The 17,455-nt window shown below is 51.6% G+C and overlaps 1 protein-coding gene across 1 annotated transcript in view; it reads left to right on the top strand.

The window, feature by feature from the left end:
- Positions 1-14,233, top strand: part of Ppp5c (protein phosphatase 5 catalytic subunit) — a 30,507-nt gene extending 16,274 nt beyond the window's left edge. The window contains exons 4-13 of the mRNA XM_021168019.2: positions 8,745-8,866; positions 9,656-9,721; positions 9,997-10,095; positions 10,832-10,937; positions 11,405-11,547; positions 11,658-11,745; positions 12,307-12,347; positions 12,441-12,619; positions 13,528-13,609; positions 13,699-14,233. Of these exons, the coding sequence (XP_021023678.1) occupies positions 8,745-8,866; positions 9,656-9,721; positions 9,997-10,095; positions 10,832-10,937; positions 11,405-11,547; positions 11,658-11,745; positions 12,307-12,347; positions 12,441-12,619; positions 13,528-13,609; positions 13,699-13,761 (989 nt within the window). The 3' untranslated portion in view covers positions 13,762-14,233. The remainder of the gene's footprint in view (positions 1-8,744; positions 8,867-9,655; positions 9,722-9,996; positions 10,096-10,831; positions 10,938-11,404; positions 11,548-11,657; positions 11,746-12,306; positions 12,348-12,440; positions 12,620-13,527; positions 13,610-13,698) is intronic.
- Positions 14,234-17,455: the final 3,222 nt, after the last annotated feature.

Here is a 17,455-nt window from a genome sequence, read left to right as displayed (position 1 = left end):
TTTTTTTTTTTTTTTTTTTTTTTTAACATGAGTACACTGGTGAGCCACCATGTAGTTGCTGGGAATTGAACTCAGGACCTCTAGAAGAGGAGTTAGTGTTCTTAATTGCTGAGCCATCTCTCTGGCCCCTTTATTTTGTTTTTGAGAGCCTTGCTTACTATGTTACCCAGGCTGGCCTTGAACTCCTAGGCCATTCTCCTGCCTGGGCTTCCAGAATCACAGGAATATTGGATTACTGCGCCTGACTTCAGATGCCACTTTTTAAAACATGTCTGGGCCAGGTGTGGTGGTGCATGCCTTTAATCCCAGAACTTGTGAGACAGAAGTTATAGGCTAACAAATCACTGTGAGTTCCCAGCCTGCCTGGGCTACACTGTGAGACCCTGACTCAAACAAAAGAGAGAGAGGTGTTTGGTGCTGGCACTAAGTTCTGATGCTGTGGGCCTCTGAAGAGCCCTGTAGTGTGAAACAAATACCCTTCCCCGGGAGAGGAGCTTGTCTTTCTGCCCGCCAGACCTAGTTCTCCTCAACACTGGTGAGCAGGCCTTGGAACTGAGAGTAGCCAGATCTAGTTCTCCTCAACACTGGTGAGCAGGCCTTAGAACTGAGTGCTGGCTTGCTGCAGCTGGGTCAAGGGTGGGCCCAGCAGTAAAGCCTCAGACCAACCTTCTATGGGGTACTTAGCACTGCTTCCTATTTTCTAGAAACTGGGGACCTGAGTGAGCAGAACTCCTGTCCTGGAAGGCAGGAACCCAGAACCTGGAGAACTTTTAGCTCTGCCTCTGTTCTGGGGGTGAGAGGCAACAGAAGGGGAGGTGGCGGGAGGGAGGCATTGCCCCACGTGAGTGCTGGTGTCCAGGAGTGCACAGAACCCTGACTTTTGGGTTAATAACTTTACCACTCTGTCCAGTGGAGATTGTGCTGGCCACCCCATAAAGATTTATGGAGAATCCAGTGAGTAGGGGTCACTCACCATGGTGGCAGCACCCAGCTCCATCTTCCTCTTTAGTTTGCAGCCTACCTGAAGACACATACATCTCCTAGGAATTGTTTGCTACCCTTTCTGCCTTTAGGAGGCATTCATTCTCTGCTGAGGACGCAGCCTGTCCCTAGCCTTGGGGTCTCCTGGGGGAGAGGAGCAGAAAGGAGGTTAGACTTAACAATGAAATGTGTGGGCAAAGGCAGCATGACCAAAAGGCCTCAGCTACAGGAGACCTGGCATCCTGGGGATCTGTGAGAGGCAGTACCAGGCTACAGAAAAAGATAGGGTGGGGGTGGGCCTTGAGGTCCAGGCCTGGAGCCATGTGGACTTTATCCTGGGAAGTAGAGAGAACCTGGCCTGCCTGCCTCTCCCTGGGAAGGGCTCCAGGAGCTGCCTAAAGCTGGCAGCCCTGGAGCTTGATACCACACCCACACCCCAGTTGAGCTGTCTGGCAGATGGCCCAGCCTAGGCTTGCCTAGCCTACTGCTGGCCAAGCACCTGCAGGGAGTAGCGGTTGTCTTTGCCCAGACTCTGACTCACTCAGCCAGCTAGCTTTGTGGGTGGGGGAGCATTCTGAGGACCAGCCCTAGGATTTCCTTCTCTATCTAATAGCACAGAAGCTGTGGGGAACCCAGTCTTAGGGTGGCTGTATAGGTCCTCAGGTGAGTGACAAGAGGGGGGGGGGAGGGGAGTGCAAACACATATGTACTTAGAACCCACCATAGACCAAAGTACAGATACCACCAAAGACCAACATGGTAAAGCAGTGGGTTTTATTGGGGCTACTTACAGGAGTATGGGTGAGGGGTTACTTACAATAGGAGCAGAAATAACTCAAAGTCATATCGCCAAAGCCCAATCTAGCATGAGTGACTGCTCACAAAGCTGGAAGCCTGGAATGTACTGCACAGCATACAGGCAGCTCAGCATGTGTCCTCTCCAAGTGACTCAGTTGGTCTAAACATCTTCCAGGCACCTCAGCTAGTTTTTGTTTCTTCTGTTTGGTCTTGGTCCTCGTTTTGTAGCTTGGATACTCCTCACAATCTTCATTGTTTACTCTGGCAGGGAAAGGCTTAGTGAGTCCAGTCAGTTTCAGGGACTTCCTGAAAGCTATTTTGAGTTGTTTACCTCTCTGCTTAAAGACAGTTCGTGTAGGATGGAATGTTTCAATCTCAGAGGAATCAGTTAAACATCAGAACATCAGGCAGGTCCAGTTAAAGTTATGGTAACCAAGCAGAGGCACAGAGAAGTCTGCTGCCCAGGGTCTCACTCCATAGCCCAGAATAGCCTGGTGTTCACAGTCCTCTGCTTCCATCTCCCAAGTGCTGAGATTGCAGACATGCACCACTAGGCCCAGCTCTGTCTTCTGCGATCCTGGGATTCGGGTTTACAGGAAGCAGGCAGGGCTCTTTTAACTAGTGTGCCCCAAGGCTGCCCACCCACAACTGACTATTGGATATTTTTAAGTGTCCCCTAATTTACTCTCGGAGGGAACTTTGTTGCCAATGTCCCCTCCTAGAGGAGAAACTGACAACAGCTGAGATAACCCAGGCTCCCCCATCATCACTGGCTAAGCTGGGACTTGAACTGTGTCTCCTATCCCCATCACCAGAGGAAACAGGAAAATTGGAGCCCCAGTCTCCCAGAAAAAGCAAGCGGCTGACTGCCGCCTACAGAATCCCTCTTGTATACCAAGTCCTCGGTCCTTCCAGCAGGCCCCCACTTCCTAGATTGGGGCACTAAGGTGCAAAGAGTCTAGGCTGTTCTAAGACTCTAGCCTCACCCACCAGCTGCACTGGGAACCTGAGACCTGTGTGTTCAGCTGGACACCTGTTTGGTTTTAACAAGATCAGAGTTGTTTAGAGAGGGCACCTGCTTAGGCTAAAGTCCTGGCCTCTAAAGCCACCCTATTGAGCAGCTCTGTTATGCTTGGTGTGGGGATATAAAAACAGTCCTGGGTGATACAAGTCCCGGGTTGCCCTGCTAGATGTGGTAGCCCCTGGGTGGTCTGACTCAGCCCAGGGCAGTGTTGACCAATGAGATCACAGTGCCCCTGGTGGCTCATGTGGGATAGGTGGCTGGTCCTCCAGAGAGTAACACCTCCCTCCCTCTTCCTGGCCAGGTGGTGAAAGTGAAGCCTAATGACAAGGATGCCAAGATGAAGTACCAGGAGTGCAGCAAGATTGTGAAGCAGAAGGCCTTTGAGAGGGCCATTGCGGGTGACGAGCACAGACGCTCTGTCGTGGACTCTCTGGACATTGAAAGCATGAGTGAGTAGACCTGGCTGTATACCCCCCTACACACTCAACCCTGCTACGCTTGGTGGGTAAAGGCAAGGTTTCAGAGATTATCTGAGAATGAAGGTGTCACCTACAACTGCTGCCTTCCTTAGCCCTCTCCCTCCATCCCAGTCCTCCCCCTCCATCTTAATCATAAGAGTGGGAACCCTTATGACTAAGCTCAGGCTGTCAGGATTTTTCCTTTGTCACATCCTAACCGGTGCCTTGCCTTGGCCCATTCCCTTCTGGTTAGGCTCAGGGTGCGTGGTGCCAAACATATTGGTTCCATTTCCCCACCATGTCTTATGAGTGAGGCGGCCATATTATTTACTGTCGCCCTTGATTTTGCCTGATGGGGTGTGGATATTACCTGCCCTCATCAGGTCTTGAAGAATTCAGGCATAAGGTTTGTAGTGCCATGCCTAAGACTCCCCTGGGTTCCAAAACTCTGTGACAGTGCTTCACAGTTGGGAAGGGAGAAGGGGAGCTGAGATGGGGAAGAAGAAACAACAATGGAGTCATTGTGGCATCTGTTTCTCTTGACAAGAGCTGTGTCCTGTCTATGCTGTCTTCCAGATGACAGGTGGATCCGGGCACACCCCTTTAGATTTTCTCAGGTGTGCAAGTCCAGGGTTTCTGTTTATTGGGGCAGGGACATAAAGGATAGCATTCTCGTCTAGGCTGGCCTGAAACTCATGATGGTCCTCCTGCCTCAGCTTCCTAAGTGCTGGGCTCTCAGAGCCGAGTCATCATGCCCGGTATCTCCTTCATCGTAGCCAGCCAGTTCTTTGGGTGCTTGTTGCTCTTCTCTGCTGACCTGCTTCTGAGGAGCATGGTTCCCTGCCACAGTCAGATATTAAGAGCAATCTTTGGAGGCAGTGTCAGTGTTGAGTCTTGTCACAACCCATTTGTAGTCCCTGAGGCCACCAGCATCACCCTGAGTCACCAGCTCTTCAGGGAGTCCAGCCACGGGACTGTCCCATGGCAACCAGTAGTCAAGCTGTACCTGAGGACGTGTCTGCACTCGGCTCTCTTTGCAGTGCTGCAGCTCCCGTGGCCATTCATTTCCTGCAGCCTGGCCTTCTAGCATGTGTGCTGGAGATGCCTAGAAACGACCGATGATCATTGGCCAACTCCTGCCTTAGTGGTCTCCAGCCTCCCAGCACACACACATCCTTTACCAGGCCAGTTTGCATTGCCCACCTTCCTGACTACGTTGGCACAGGTGCAGACATGGGCCTCAACACCACCCAGTTGCTGTCCTGCTTAGCAGAACTGTTCCCCAGTCAGTACCCAGCTTCTTAGAGTCAGCCTTGAGGAGAGTTCCCCTGCTCCTGAGGTTCCTCCCTGCTTCCCCAGGTACCGTGTGAGAAGCTTACGAGCACTGTCCCTCAAATGCCTTACCTAGTCATCATGGAGTCTCAGGTTGTGCCCTTCAACACAAGGACAGCTTCAGTCTGTGTCCTACAGCAAGGAAGAGAAAGCCCCCACATTGAATTGCTATGGCCCAAACCTCAATCAAGGCTGTGCCTGGGACTGCTGCACAGATGTTCCCAGGCCAGCCCTTCCCTGCCACACATGACGTGGGCTTGGGTGGCTCAGGCAGCAAGCTCAGTTGCAGTTTTACATGTTCACTTAGCCCTACCAGGAAGAGGACTGACGCCCAGCCTAGTGCGATACACTGTCCATCCACAGTGCAGCCAGCTGGAAGGGTCTGTCAATCACCTGTGCTGAGATACATCAGTCCCTGTGAACCCTCTGACTGGCAGCCCTGCCGGCCAGTTTTTGAAGCCTTTCATTAATTTTATTTCAGTGTGTATGGGTTATTTTGCCAGTGTGTATGTATATCTGTACATCACTTGGGTGCCTGGTGCCCTCAGAAATCAGAGGAGGGTATTGATCCTCTGGGCTTGGAGTTGCAGGTAGTTTGAGCCACTATGTGGATGCTTAGAATTGAGCCTGAGACCTCTGCAAGAGCAGCAAGTGCTCTTAACTGCTGAGCCATCTCTCCAGCCTTTATATTCTTCAGGCACCACAGTGTATATCAAGGGGTCTTGGGGAATTTTCTATCCTCCGCTCTAACCCTTCGAGCTACTGCCTGTGGTCTCCAGGGGGGGGGGGGGGTCAGTGAGCCAAAGCGCCTACTCTTTATTGTAAAATCTCAGCTCTTGCTATTTTTGTATTATTAGTATGTCTGTTGCTCCAAGCAATTTCTGACCGATTTCTCACCATGACCTCTTAGAAATGTCAGACATGTCCAAAAGGGGTAAATAGAGCAAACATTGTGGACTCTCTTAATGTTCGGGCTCTGGCAGGGGTTGCCTGGCCCCATCCCATCTGTGAAGGCTTGCTGTGCTTAGACCCTTTTCCTCTTGGCTTTGCTTGTGCATGTATGTGGGGTGGGATGAGTGTGGGGGGATGTTTGTATGTGCATGATGAAGGCACACACCATGGCTTGTGGGTGGAAGCCCAGCTCTCCAGTTTTCTTCTTCCACTACGTGGGTACCGGGGACCAAACTCAGTTGCCAGGTTTGGTGACAAAAGCCTTTCTTTTCCTACTGAGCCATCTCGCCAGTCTCTCCTCTTCATTTCCTTTATTCATCTTTTTTGTCTGTAAAGCTCAAGAAGCCCTCAGACTCAAGATCTACCTGCCTTGGCCTTCCAAGTTTTAGGATCACATGCATGTACCAGTAAACCTTGTCTTATTTTCTTAATAACCCTAAGTATAGCTCCCTTCCTGTGATGAACTCTTCCGTTGTCTGTGTTCTTGCTCATTTGCTTGATGTTTTCAGTGGCATCTCTCAGACCTGTAAGGGGACGTGGGGATCCCAAATCTACAGAGCTTCTGAATTGATTTTGGTTTTGTGGCAGTTACGTTCCATGGGGCAGGAAGGGTCCACAACCCCATATGGCTTACACAAGAAGCAAATCGGCTGCTCCTCTGGGGTGTCCTTCCTCTCAGCACTGATGGCAGAGGCTGGCACCCCATATAAAGTGAGCAGACATTACAGTAGCTGGTGGTCAGTCTGCCAGGCAAGCTGCCATGTCTGGGGTGTGTGCAGCCATCTGTGCAGTGCCATACAAGTCTTAGTTTCTTCTCCTGTTGCGATGATAAAATACAGGGGTGCAAGAGAAAGGGGGTGTTGGCACACAGTACAGTCCATGCAGGGAAGCTGGGGCTACAGCAGCTAAAAGCACTGATCATGTTGCCTCCATAATAAGGAAGCAGAAAGATGAATGTGTGCAGCCACTGCTGTTCAGCTCCTTTTTCTTAACACGGTCTAGGGTTCCGGCCAGGGAATGGTGCCACCCACAGTGGGCAGGTCTTCCCACCTCAGTTAACCAAGAGAATCCTAGAGACATATCCAGCTGCCTGGGTGATGCTGGACTCTGTCCGGTTGGCAGTAACTGACACTAACCATCGCATAGCCTGCTGTGTCCCTCTGCTCGGCGCCACCTCTGAGCCAAAGCCTTTAGAACACAGTGCAGTGAGGCTCCTTGGAAAGCTGATAATGGGGTCACAGACAACCCCTTAACCCCAGGCCCTCTGCTCTCAGAAGTGTTTTTTAAGTCTTCCTCTGGCCCTTTCTTTCACTTTTGGTGACCAGACATCCTGAAGGTGATGTCTGTTATCCCTATGTGACTTTCCCCTGGCTGCTGCTATTGGAGGCTAAAACATTGGTCTCAGGCCAGCATCAGACCCTACACTCTTTCTACTGCACTTTTAGCCATCTTTGGAAACTTTGGCCAAGAGATTGAGCAGTTCACGTTTTCTTTTTCTTTTTTTTTTTTAAAGATTTATTTACTTATTTATTTATTACATGTAAGTACACTCTAGCTGTCATCCAGAAGAGGACATCAGATCTCATTACAGATGGTTTTGAGCCACCATGTGGTTGCTGGGATTTGAACTCAGGACCTATGGAAGAGCAGTCAGTGCCCTTTACCGCTGAGCCATCTCTCCAGCCCTCACGTTTTCTTAATAGAGTGTAAAGCTGGCACTTTTAGTGAGAGCACGGCATAGCTATAGCCCTGTACAGTGGGTGACCACATGACCACCCAGAAGTCATAGCCCTTACTTTCCCCTCTTACCTTGTTCCTTCTCCTACCACATTTCTGTGAGCCACAGCTGTCCTAGCAGATCCCACTTGTAACACTAGTGCTGACGATGTATCGGCAAAGCACGTGGGTTTTCCCCATCTCTTAGCAGTCAGCACAGACTCCTGGTCATCAAGACTGTATCCAGATTTCTCCCACCAATAACCAGACCCCCCAATCTGCACATTGCTCAGATTCAAATCGGTTCTGACAAACTGAGGCAAAGCCCCAAGCCACCACTCCCCACTTTTGAAAAACATTCATTGATTATCATGTTGTGTGAGTGAATATGTATGTATGTATGTATGTATGTATATGTGTATGTGTGTGTGTGTGTGTGTATGTGTGCCGTGGTGCTTGTGCAGAATCTGTCACTACCACAGTGACACTTGTTCAAAGTTCCAAATTTGTTTTGACCATCTTCTGAGCCAATGAGTGTGAATCAGGGCCCCCACAATCTGCTCTTAAGGTTTCACTAGTTTGTTGAGTGTCTTACAGAACTCACAGGGGTCCTTACCAGACTGTTGCACAATCTACAGATGAAAAGCTGCAGAGAGAAGGCACATGGGCATGAGAACTGCCCTCCAGCAACCTCCATGGGTTCTGCTGCCTAGGTCCTAGACTCTAGGAGCTCCCAGAGACCTGCCTTTGCCTCAGAGTTTTTATAGAGACTTCATTACGTAGGCATAGACTGGCCATTGCTTAACACGGAGGAGCCAGTACCTGGAAGCCAGGAGTTGATGGAGAAACCGAATTTGAAGACCTGCCACCTAAGTGTGTCAGGAGCTAGCAAGCATGTCTGTCTCCCTCCCAGACACTCGGGGAACTTGGTTTACAAGGGGTTTATCTAGGAGAGGATACCACGTGTAGAATTGGGTCTTCGTCCTTCAGGGTGTGTGCCGTCATCTTTTTTCCAGCCACAGTGGACCTTGACTTTGTGGAGCATGGTGCCCACCATTCTTGAGATGGGCAAATGACTGCAGTGTAGCCTAACGCTCCCTGCGCTGTGTGCTGCTGATGCACTGGACTAGGAAGGAGGGGTGGCTCAGATTCCGATGTCACCCGCAGGTGAGCAGGTGCTCTGGGCTCTGAATCTGAAGAGATTACTCAGCAGTCACCCCTTAGCCACGGCTAATTGAGTTTAGAATGTGGAGCAGAGGGAGGGGAACAACTCCCCAAAGGACAGTTGCCAAAGCAGGAAGCCACTGCTTAGAACTGGCCAGAGGCCAAGGATTGCAGGAATTGTGAGCTGATCCTAAGATCAGGAGCACCACAGTACCATGGGAAACTTCATTGCCAATCTCTTACGCCATCCCTGGGGACCAGGTCCCCTTCCTGACCCTCCTCGGCTGAAGCCCTCACTAACCCCCTTGTCCATACACCAGCCATTGAAGATGAATACAGCGGGCCCAAGCTGGAGGATGGCAAAGTGACAATCACCTTCATGAAAGACCTCATGCAGTGGTACAAGGATCAGAAGAAACTGCACCGGAAGTGTGCCTACCAGGTAACACCTACTCCTGTGCCTCACACACCTGGGACCCGGGAATGGGCACCGTGCTGAGAGCCACACTGACCTCATCTGATACCACAGCATTTGGGCAGAGTGTCAGGCAGAGCTCAGAGCTTCCGGAAGCAGGAGACAGAGAGAAATTCTTGAAGAGTGTGGTTGGCTTAAGTTGGGGACAGGAGTAAGAGAGGACGTACATGGGCTGGACAGGTCTCAGATTATAGAAGTCATTTCTACAACAGAACTAGACACACGTGCTGCCTCTCCTGTGATGAGGTCACTGCCTTCCCCTGGTGCTTAGCCCTAACAGAACAGAAGCCACTTCCTGTGCTACCAGCCTGAGCAACCATAACCCCACACCGGGGGGGTGGGGGGTGGGGTGGTTTGTCACTCTGTGGTGTGATTCCTTCAGGATTTTTTTTTAAAGATTTATTTATTTTATGTATTTGAGTACACTGTCGCTGTCTTCAGACACACCAGAAGAGGCTATCAGATCTCATTACAGATGGTAGTGAGCCACCATGTGGTTGCTGGGAATTGAACTCAGGACCTCTGGAAGAGCAGTCAGTGCTCTTAACTGCTGAGCCATGTCTTAAGCCCCTGATGATGATGTTTAAATGACACATAGGCCAGATCAGATCACCACTTGAGCACCACCTCTCTTGTCCCTGAGTAGCACCCAGTAGTCCAGGCCTTCCCAGTAGCTCCAGGGCATCAGGCCTCTGAAGGGTAGCAGCTTGTACTCCGCCCCAGCCAGCCACACTTACAGTCTGACCTGTCTTCCAGATCCTAGTACAGGTGAAAGAAGTCCTCTGCAAGCTGAGCACGCTGGTGGAGACGACGCTGAAAGAGGTGCGCCCAGGATGGAGGGGTGCATGTGGTCTCAGCAGGGCAGCAGTCGGGAGGTCCCCCAGCTCAGGGCCTCATGAACCCACCTGAGCGTCCTTCCCTCCTCTCTGTACCTGACACCCCTCCCCCTTGTCTGCCTTCCTCATTGCAGTGTCCCCCCATTGTGTCTTGCATGAATTTTCTTGGTCTGTTGTGACCTCTCACCCCTCATTCCCCTCTGCCCCCTCCCCACATCTCTCTCTGGGCCCCTCCCTCTCCGGTGGCCTCTTTTCTTTCAGACAGAGAAGATTACAGTGTGCGGGGACACCCATGGCCAGTTCTATGACCTCCTCAACATCTTTGAGCTCAACGGTTTACCCTCAGAGACCAACCCCTATGTATCCTCAGCACGATCCCATGTTGACAGGGGGACCCCATCAGAGAAGAACATAGGGACCTCATCTTACTGACACCAAGTCACCTGTAGGCCCCACCCCGCTTCTCTCTCACCTGCTACAAAGTACCACACAGGCAGCATTTAACCCTGCACACCTGTCCACCCAGCAGGCCATCTCTCCTATCCTTCATCTGTACCATGGGGTGATAGGGTCTTCCTCACAGGGTTGTTGGGGGGTGTTGAGCAGGGTGCTGTTTTGCCTTGGGTTCCTGTTTTGTTTTGTTTTGTTTGAGGCTCCCCTGCTGGTCTTGAGCTTTTGGCCTCCCATCTCCTTCATGCTAGGATTGTAGACATGGGCCACTACACCTAGTTGATTCAGTGCTGGACATGAAACCCAAGGCTTTGTTGTGTTCAACATCCTTTCCACCCACTGAGCCACGCCCCAGGCTTTTCTCACATGACATGGGATAGTTTCTGTGTAGGGTTCCTAGGCTCTGTGGTTTTGGGAGGTAGGACCTGTCCCCTGTAGTTTGAGGACTGCTCTTAGGGAACAGCTGGCTGCCTAGGCTCTGCCATTGGCTTCCTCAAGACAGGTGAGGTTGTTTCCTTGGGGCTTCAGTTCAAAGGCAGACCAGGGATACACCCCCTTTGGAGATGGGAGCCTTGGAGCCAAGGGAACATTACTGGGCCCTCCTGGCCCATCTGCCATCTGAACCACAGCTTCCTTGACAAGAAAGATATTTAATGGCGACTTTGTGGACCGTGGTTCCTTCTCCGTGGAAGTTATCCTGACCCTCTTCGGCTTTAAGCTCCTGTATCCAGATCATTTCCATCTACTTCGAGGTGAGAAGGGTCTCTCTTTCTCTCCTGGGCTCTGTCTTCATCTGTAAAGCCTAGAGTAGTATAGCCATGCACTTGGTGAATTCAGCAAGCCTGTACATCGTGGGGCCACCACGTAAGGTTGAGCAGGTTGTGCACTGCCCCAGTAGCACCACAAGAGGTGCAGCCCTTGCTATAGGCAGCTCAGTGTGGCGTTCACTGTGCCCTCTGCTGGCAGATGCCAGACAGAAGGTTCAAGGACGAAAGGTGCCTTTCTCTAAGCAGTGTGAACAGCCTCCTGGGGACACTAATCTAAGCACAAAGGTCCATCTGAGTAGTGAGCTGGGCTCTCATTATCAAGGTTCAGTGCCAGCCAGCTATCATTGAGCAATGCCATCTTGTCCCCAGGTCGGTACCTGAAATTACCAGATAGGTATATAATAAATAAACTGGAGGCTGAGGGTCCTCTCTTGTTCCTCTGTTATGGCCAGGCAACCACGAGACAGACAACATGAACCAGATCTATGGGTTCGAGGGCGAGGTGAAGGCCAAGTACACAGCCCAGATGTATGAGCTCTTCAGCGAGGTGTTCGAGTGGCTTCCACTGGCACAGTGTATCAATGGCAAAGTGCTGGTGAGGAGTCTCAGGGCCTCTCACACCATGCAGGCAACATGCTGGGGGGTAGGGTGGGATGGGGGGACAAAGGGGGCTCCTTTCCTCACAGAGGCTTGTGCTTCCCCTAGATCATGCATGGAGGCCTATTCAGCGAAGATGGTGTCACTCTGGATGACATCCGAAAGATTGAGCGGAATCGGCAGCCCCCAGACTCAGGTGAGTGGACTCAGGCAGAGGAGTACCTGGACCCACACAGACCTTATGTGGATTTCCCACCTGCAACCTGAATGCGTGGGACTGTTGGCTGGGAACATCAGAGAGGACATGGATGATGTGGGTGAAATGAACTCTGGGGTGGTAACATTTGAGTTGACAGTAAGAGAGGCAGTGGTGTGGCCAATTCAGGGGACAGCAGGGACTGATGGGGTGGGGTGACTAGAGCTGGCCCTCAGAGGTTCCTACTAGATATAAGGCCTGAGGCCACGTCCTGAGAGCTACAGATCTTGGTAGGAACACGGGGTTTGCTGCTGGGGCAGTGGCGAGCCACAGGAGGCTTTGGACGAGAAGAGGGCCTGCTCTTAGATTGGACTGGTAGAAGTCCCATCCAGCAGCAGCTTATAATGGATAGACTGAGATGCAGGAAACTGGGCCCAGCTCAACACCCCCCACCTGTGCAACCCTGCTGTTCTTCCCACCAAGCTGTACTGTGGGGCAGGCATGTGCCTGAAGAAGCTTGGGAAACAGGTAAGTCTCTGACACTCTTCCCTTCTCCTGTAGGTCCCATGTGTGACCTGCTGTGGTCAGATCCCCAACCACAGGTGAGCTGGGTGTCTGGCTGTGGGTTTGGACTGAGATGTGGTGGCGCCAGGCCCTGATTTAACCAGAGTCTCCTGTTCCCTTGCTCCTACCAGAATGGGCGCTCCGTCAGCAAGCGTGGCGTGAGTTGCCAGTTTGGGCCTGATGTCACCAAGGCCTTCCTGGAGGAGAATCAACTGGACTATATCATCCGCAGCCATGAAGTCAAAGCCGAGGGCTACGAGGTGGCCCATGGTGGCCGCTGTGTCACTGTCTTTTCTGCCCCCAACTATTGGTGCGTCTACCTCTCCCACTTTTTTTTTTTAAAGATTTATTTATTTATTATTATATGTAAGTACACTGCAGCTGTCTTCAGACATACCAGAAGAGGGCGTCAGATCTCATTACGGATGGTTGTGAGCCACCATATGGTTGCTGGGATTTGAACTTGGGACCTTTGGAAGAGCAGTCAGTACTCTTAACCGCTGAGCCATCTCACCAGCCCCCCTCTCCCACTTTTTGCCCAAGCCACAGGGTTTATTCTGTGTGGATGATGAATGTATGGCTTTTGAGACAGGGTCTTACTCTAGTCCAGTCAGGTGTCAAATTAGCAGCATGATTGTTGTCTTAGCCTTCCAGTAGTGGGATTGCAGGCATGAGCCACCATGGCAGGTTTTGACTTTGGCGGGAAACTTCCACCATAGGAAGGACACCTAAGAGTGGATACATGGCAGTATAATGAACACCTGTGGGCCTTCTGCTGTTCCCCAACCCCAGGGGTCAGGTCTTCCCTTGGAGCAAGGCCTTTTCATCCAAGTCCACTCTCAGTATCTATAAGAGGAAGCCAGGACTCAGGGCTGTATGGGCTTGTGTTCCTGGATAGGCTGTGACCTCATGGTGTTATGTCACTCTGTCCCTGTACTATATACATACCTCTGGTGCTAGGGTAGTGTGAGGTCAGGTCTCCAGGCTCTCCCACTGCCTCTTCCTGCCTCTGCTTCCCCGACCTTTCCGAGGCTTTCCTCCAGGCCTTCAGTGTGGTTTCTTTGGCACCACCATTTCTCCATGGCAAGTGTGTCTCCCTCTTCTCTCCTCTTCTCTGCATCCCCTTCCTGTCTCAGACCTCTCTCCCCCCCTCTGTTCCCCACCTTCTCATAATCTCCAGCCCCAACCACACAAGCCCCTCTGCCCCTGTTCCTACAGTGACCAGATGGGAAACAAAGCCTCCTACATCCACCTCCAGGGCTCCGACCTGCGGCCCCAGTTCCACCAATTCACAGCAGTGGTGAGTGACCTGGGACAGGGCACTGCCTGGGCGAGTGCTTTGTATGGGCAAGTCCCCTGACTGTCTCTCTCCTTCTGTCCCTACTGTAGCCTCACCCCAATGTCAAGCCCATGGCATACGCCAACACGCTTCTGCAGCTAGGAATGATGTGAGGCTGTCAGCAGCAGTGAGCCGGGACTTGCCCAGCTGGATGGCCCCGCCCTCGGCCTGCTGCCCCGCCCCAGGGCAACGTTGGACCCCCTTTTACTTTGTAAAGTTTGTATTTATTCCCCTTTAGGTTGCAGAGGGGGTGGGGGCAGCGTGGGGCAGCAGACGACAGGCTCCTGGTCAGAGAAAGGAGACTGGAGGTAGGGCACAGCCTGGGCATTTGGAGGAAGGCCAGTCTGGGTAGGGGTGGGGCCAAGAGGAGGTCTTGCCCCTTCACCTGCATGGCTCCTCCCCTGGTAAAGCAATAGGACCCTGCCATAGGAAGACCCCAAAAGAGGGTCATCAGGGAGGCCTCCTCCTGGTAGCCTCAGGGTGGGGCAAGGCTGGGGCCCACCCCCAGCTATTTTATGTTCTGTAATTAACTATGTTAAAATAAAATAAAGTCATTATTGTAAGTCAAACCTCATCTCAAACCCACATCGGCGTGTGTCCACCACGTACAAGCCCCTCCAGGGTGGGTACAGTTTGGTTCTGGATGCCCCTCAGTGATGTGGACATCACAGGACAAGAGTCACCACAGAAGTATCATCGGACCCCTGAGACCTGTGCAGGCTGCAGGCTGACCTCAGACCCCTTCAGAAGCCTCTGTTCTAGCTAAGCTTTGCAAGGAAACAGCAAAGTGGGTGGAGCATGCGGAGCCTTCTGAACCCTCATCTCCCAACAGCACCTCAAAGTTCATGCTCAGTGCTCTGGGCTCCCGGAGCTGTTCTCAGCAGGGACAGGGCTCAGCAACTGTTCTGCTGTGCTGTGTGCTAGTGGGGCAAACAAGGCTTGGGCTACCCAGGGAGCTAGTCTGCCTGAGAAGTTGCTGCTTCTCTGGCCTGGGAGTCCTCCATTGCTACTGTGGATTGAGAGGCCCCGAGCCTTCAGTTCAGCAGCGCTTGAGGAATTTCAGAATCCTATAACTGAGAGTGTGGCCAGCAGGTGTGGCTGGTGTTTATTTCCAATCTGGAAGGTGGATTATACTCAACCTCTCACTCAGAAAATTCCATAGTCCCCGGTGCTCTGTGCAAACCCCTAGCAACCTGTAGGACTGCCCCTGTCTATAGCAGGTTCTTTTCTCCACACTGTGCAGGACATCTGACAGAAGCAGCTCCAGGGATGGCTGCTAGTCACAGGTGAGAAGACTGCTCCGTCATTCAGGAAAGACCGTGGTTGTACTGGGTCAACACTGCAGGAGCTTTCGTGGTCAGCTTCTCACATGATAGAGGCCAAAAAGCAAAGAGAGAGACCTCAAGCAGGGCCAGCTAGGACCGTTCAAGGCCCACCCCTTAGTGCCCTGCGTCCTCCAGCTAAGTCGCGTGTTTAGAAATCTCTACTCTAAAAGTGCAAGTTGGATCCCTGACAAAAACTGGAGAACTGATTCCATAAATTTGCCCTCTGATCCTCACACAAGCTGTGGCAGACATGCCCCACCCCCAGTAATAACATACATCTTTTTTTAGTTGGGCTATGAAGTTTCTCCGTATGTTTGTTCAGACCATGAGTTTCCCATGATTTACTGATATAGAAACAGTGCATGCTGTGTCAGCGTCCTCTCAAGGCACAGCAGGACATATGTCACAGTCGGGGCTGTGTAGTCCAACAGTGGCCATCTGTGCATGCCAGAGAGCCTGAGAACAGGGCCTCAACAGTGTGGGCTGGTGAGTCGGCTCAGTGGGCAAAGTAGTTGCTTGCACCAAGACTAATAGCCTAGGTTTGCTCCCTGGTGGGGAAGGAGAGCCAACACGTCCCCATTTCCTCTCCTACACACACAGTTGTCCTCCACACACTTTTTTTGTTTTGTTTTATTTAAATGGAGGTAGGCAATGTTTTCCTCTGAAAAAAGCTTGCTGTTTTGTATCTGGATAGACCACCTGCTGCCAGGGTCTTCAATCCTTAATTGGTCTTCCCTGAAAATCATCACATGCCCAGCAAAGGAGTCCCAGACAATATGAAGAGCTAGGGATGTGGCTCAGCCATAAAGCACTTACCCAGAATTGACCAGTAAGGGCCTGAGAGGACAACGAAGTCCAGTGCCAAGACCAGTAGGAACTCCACCTGCAGGCTCCCACCTGTCCTCTGCCTTTTCCACATTCAACCCTGGGAGCAGAACATAGGTGGACTTCAGCGCACACCAGGTGAAAGAGCAAGTTCAGAATGGGGGTTAGGGTGGGAGTGTGGGGAACACAGGCACTTGAAGAGGCAGAAGCAGGAAAATTGAAGGTCATCCCCAGCTACACAGGCAGCCTGGTTTAACGAGACTCTACAAAGCAAAAGTTGGAAAGTGCCACTCAGCCTGGGACTCCAGGTCTGACTCACTATCACCCCCTACTGTTGCTGGCGGAGGGAATAATTTCTAGACTGAAACCAAGTTGTAGGGAATGGACTTGGCTCTACCCATCCATGCATAGTGGTTAAAAATGTGCCAGGGGCTCCTGGGTCACTTGTGGAAGGAATGAAGGTCCTGGGGACAAAAGGTGACCTGCATCCCTAAGTCCCTGCCAGACAAGACTAGAATCCACCACCAGGTGGTGCTCCAGGACCACAGCTAAAAACCCACCAGAGATGGATGGCACTTCTCAGGGCACAAGCGTGCAGGGTGGAGGTGGAGTAGTGTGTCCAGACCCATCCACCCATGAGGTGGGAGGAGGGCAGTTTATACCTGTTACAAAACCCATAGAAGCTAAGTTTCTGTCTCACTAGTGATGTTCTGTTCTGTTTAAAGCTCTAGCCCAGCTAGCCAGGGTATCATGTAACCCAGGCTGCTCAGAAACTTCCCATGTAGTGGAGGATGACTTTGAACTTTTGATCCTACTACGGCTACCTCTAGTGTGCTGGTGTTTCAGGCATGCACCACTAAGCCTGGGTTTGGGGTAGCAAGATAGCAACAACTAGACTACATCCCAGTCCTAGATGCTCTTACTTGTGAGCATTTTTCCAGGTGGGGAAATTGGCTCAGAGAGGGTTGATGACTCGCCAAGAGTCACACAGCCCTGAAATAGGAACCCAGTTTGACTCATCTGATGATGGACCTCCTAAACCTGAGATAGGGAAATGTGGTTATGGGGAATAAGAACGAGAAAGCAGTCAGATGATTGGTCAGGTGAGCACAGATGCTTCCTGCCTGGTCTTGAAGTGGTCCCTGCACATACCCTCCCCCTATGGTGGTCATGGTCAAGGGTAATGAGGTAAGAAAAAAGAAAAAAAAAAAGCTGCTGGTTAATCTTGGCTGGCCAGGGACAGCAAAGAATAAGAGAGGGCGAGGGACTCCATGGGACTTCGCACAGCATCTCCATCTTTAAGGATGGCTAAGAGACTGATTCCAGATGTGTACAGGCCTTAGAAAGAAGATGGAGTAGGGCTAGATGGCAGGAGTGAAGCCAGGAAGCTCCTCCAAAGACCCATCGCCATCACCTCTTTCCCAGCAGTTCTCAACCTTCTTTCCTCAGCCTGCGCCTGGGAGCCTGAGCTCTTTCACTTTATTCTTGTGACAGTGAGTGGCAGCCAAACTCGTTCAGATGGAAACCGAAAAGCTTGGAACTATACCTCTGAGATGGAGCCTCAGCCTAGAATCCCCCAGTGAGGGGCCAGGGGCATGGCTCAGGGGTAGAGCCCCTGCCTAGAATCCCCCAGTGAGGGGCTGGGGCGTGGCTCAGT

Source organism: Mus caroli, chromosome 7, assembly GCF_900094665.2.
Source record: "Mus caroli chromosome 7, CAROLI_EIJ_v1.1, whole genome shotgun sequence".
NCBI lineage: Eukaryota > Metazoa > Chordata > Mammalia > Rodentia > Muridae > Mus > Mus caroli.
The sequence above is the reverse complement of the archived record's forward strand: the minus strand, read 5'-3'. Positions and strand labels throughout refer to the sequence as shown.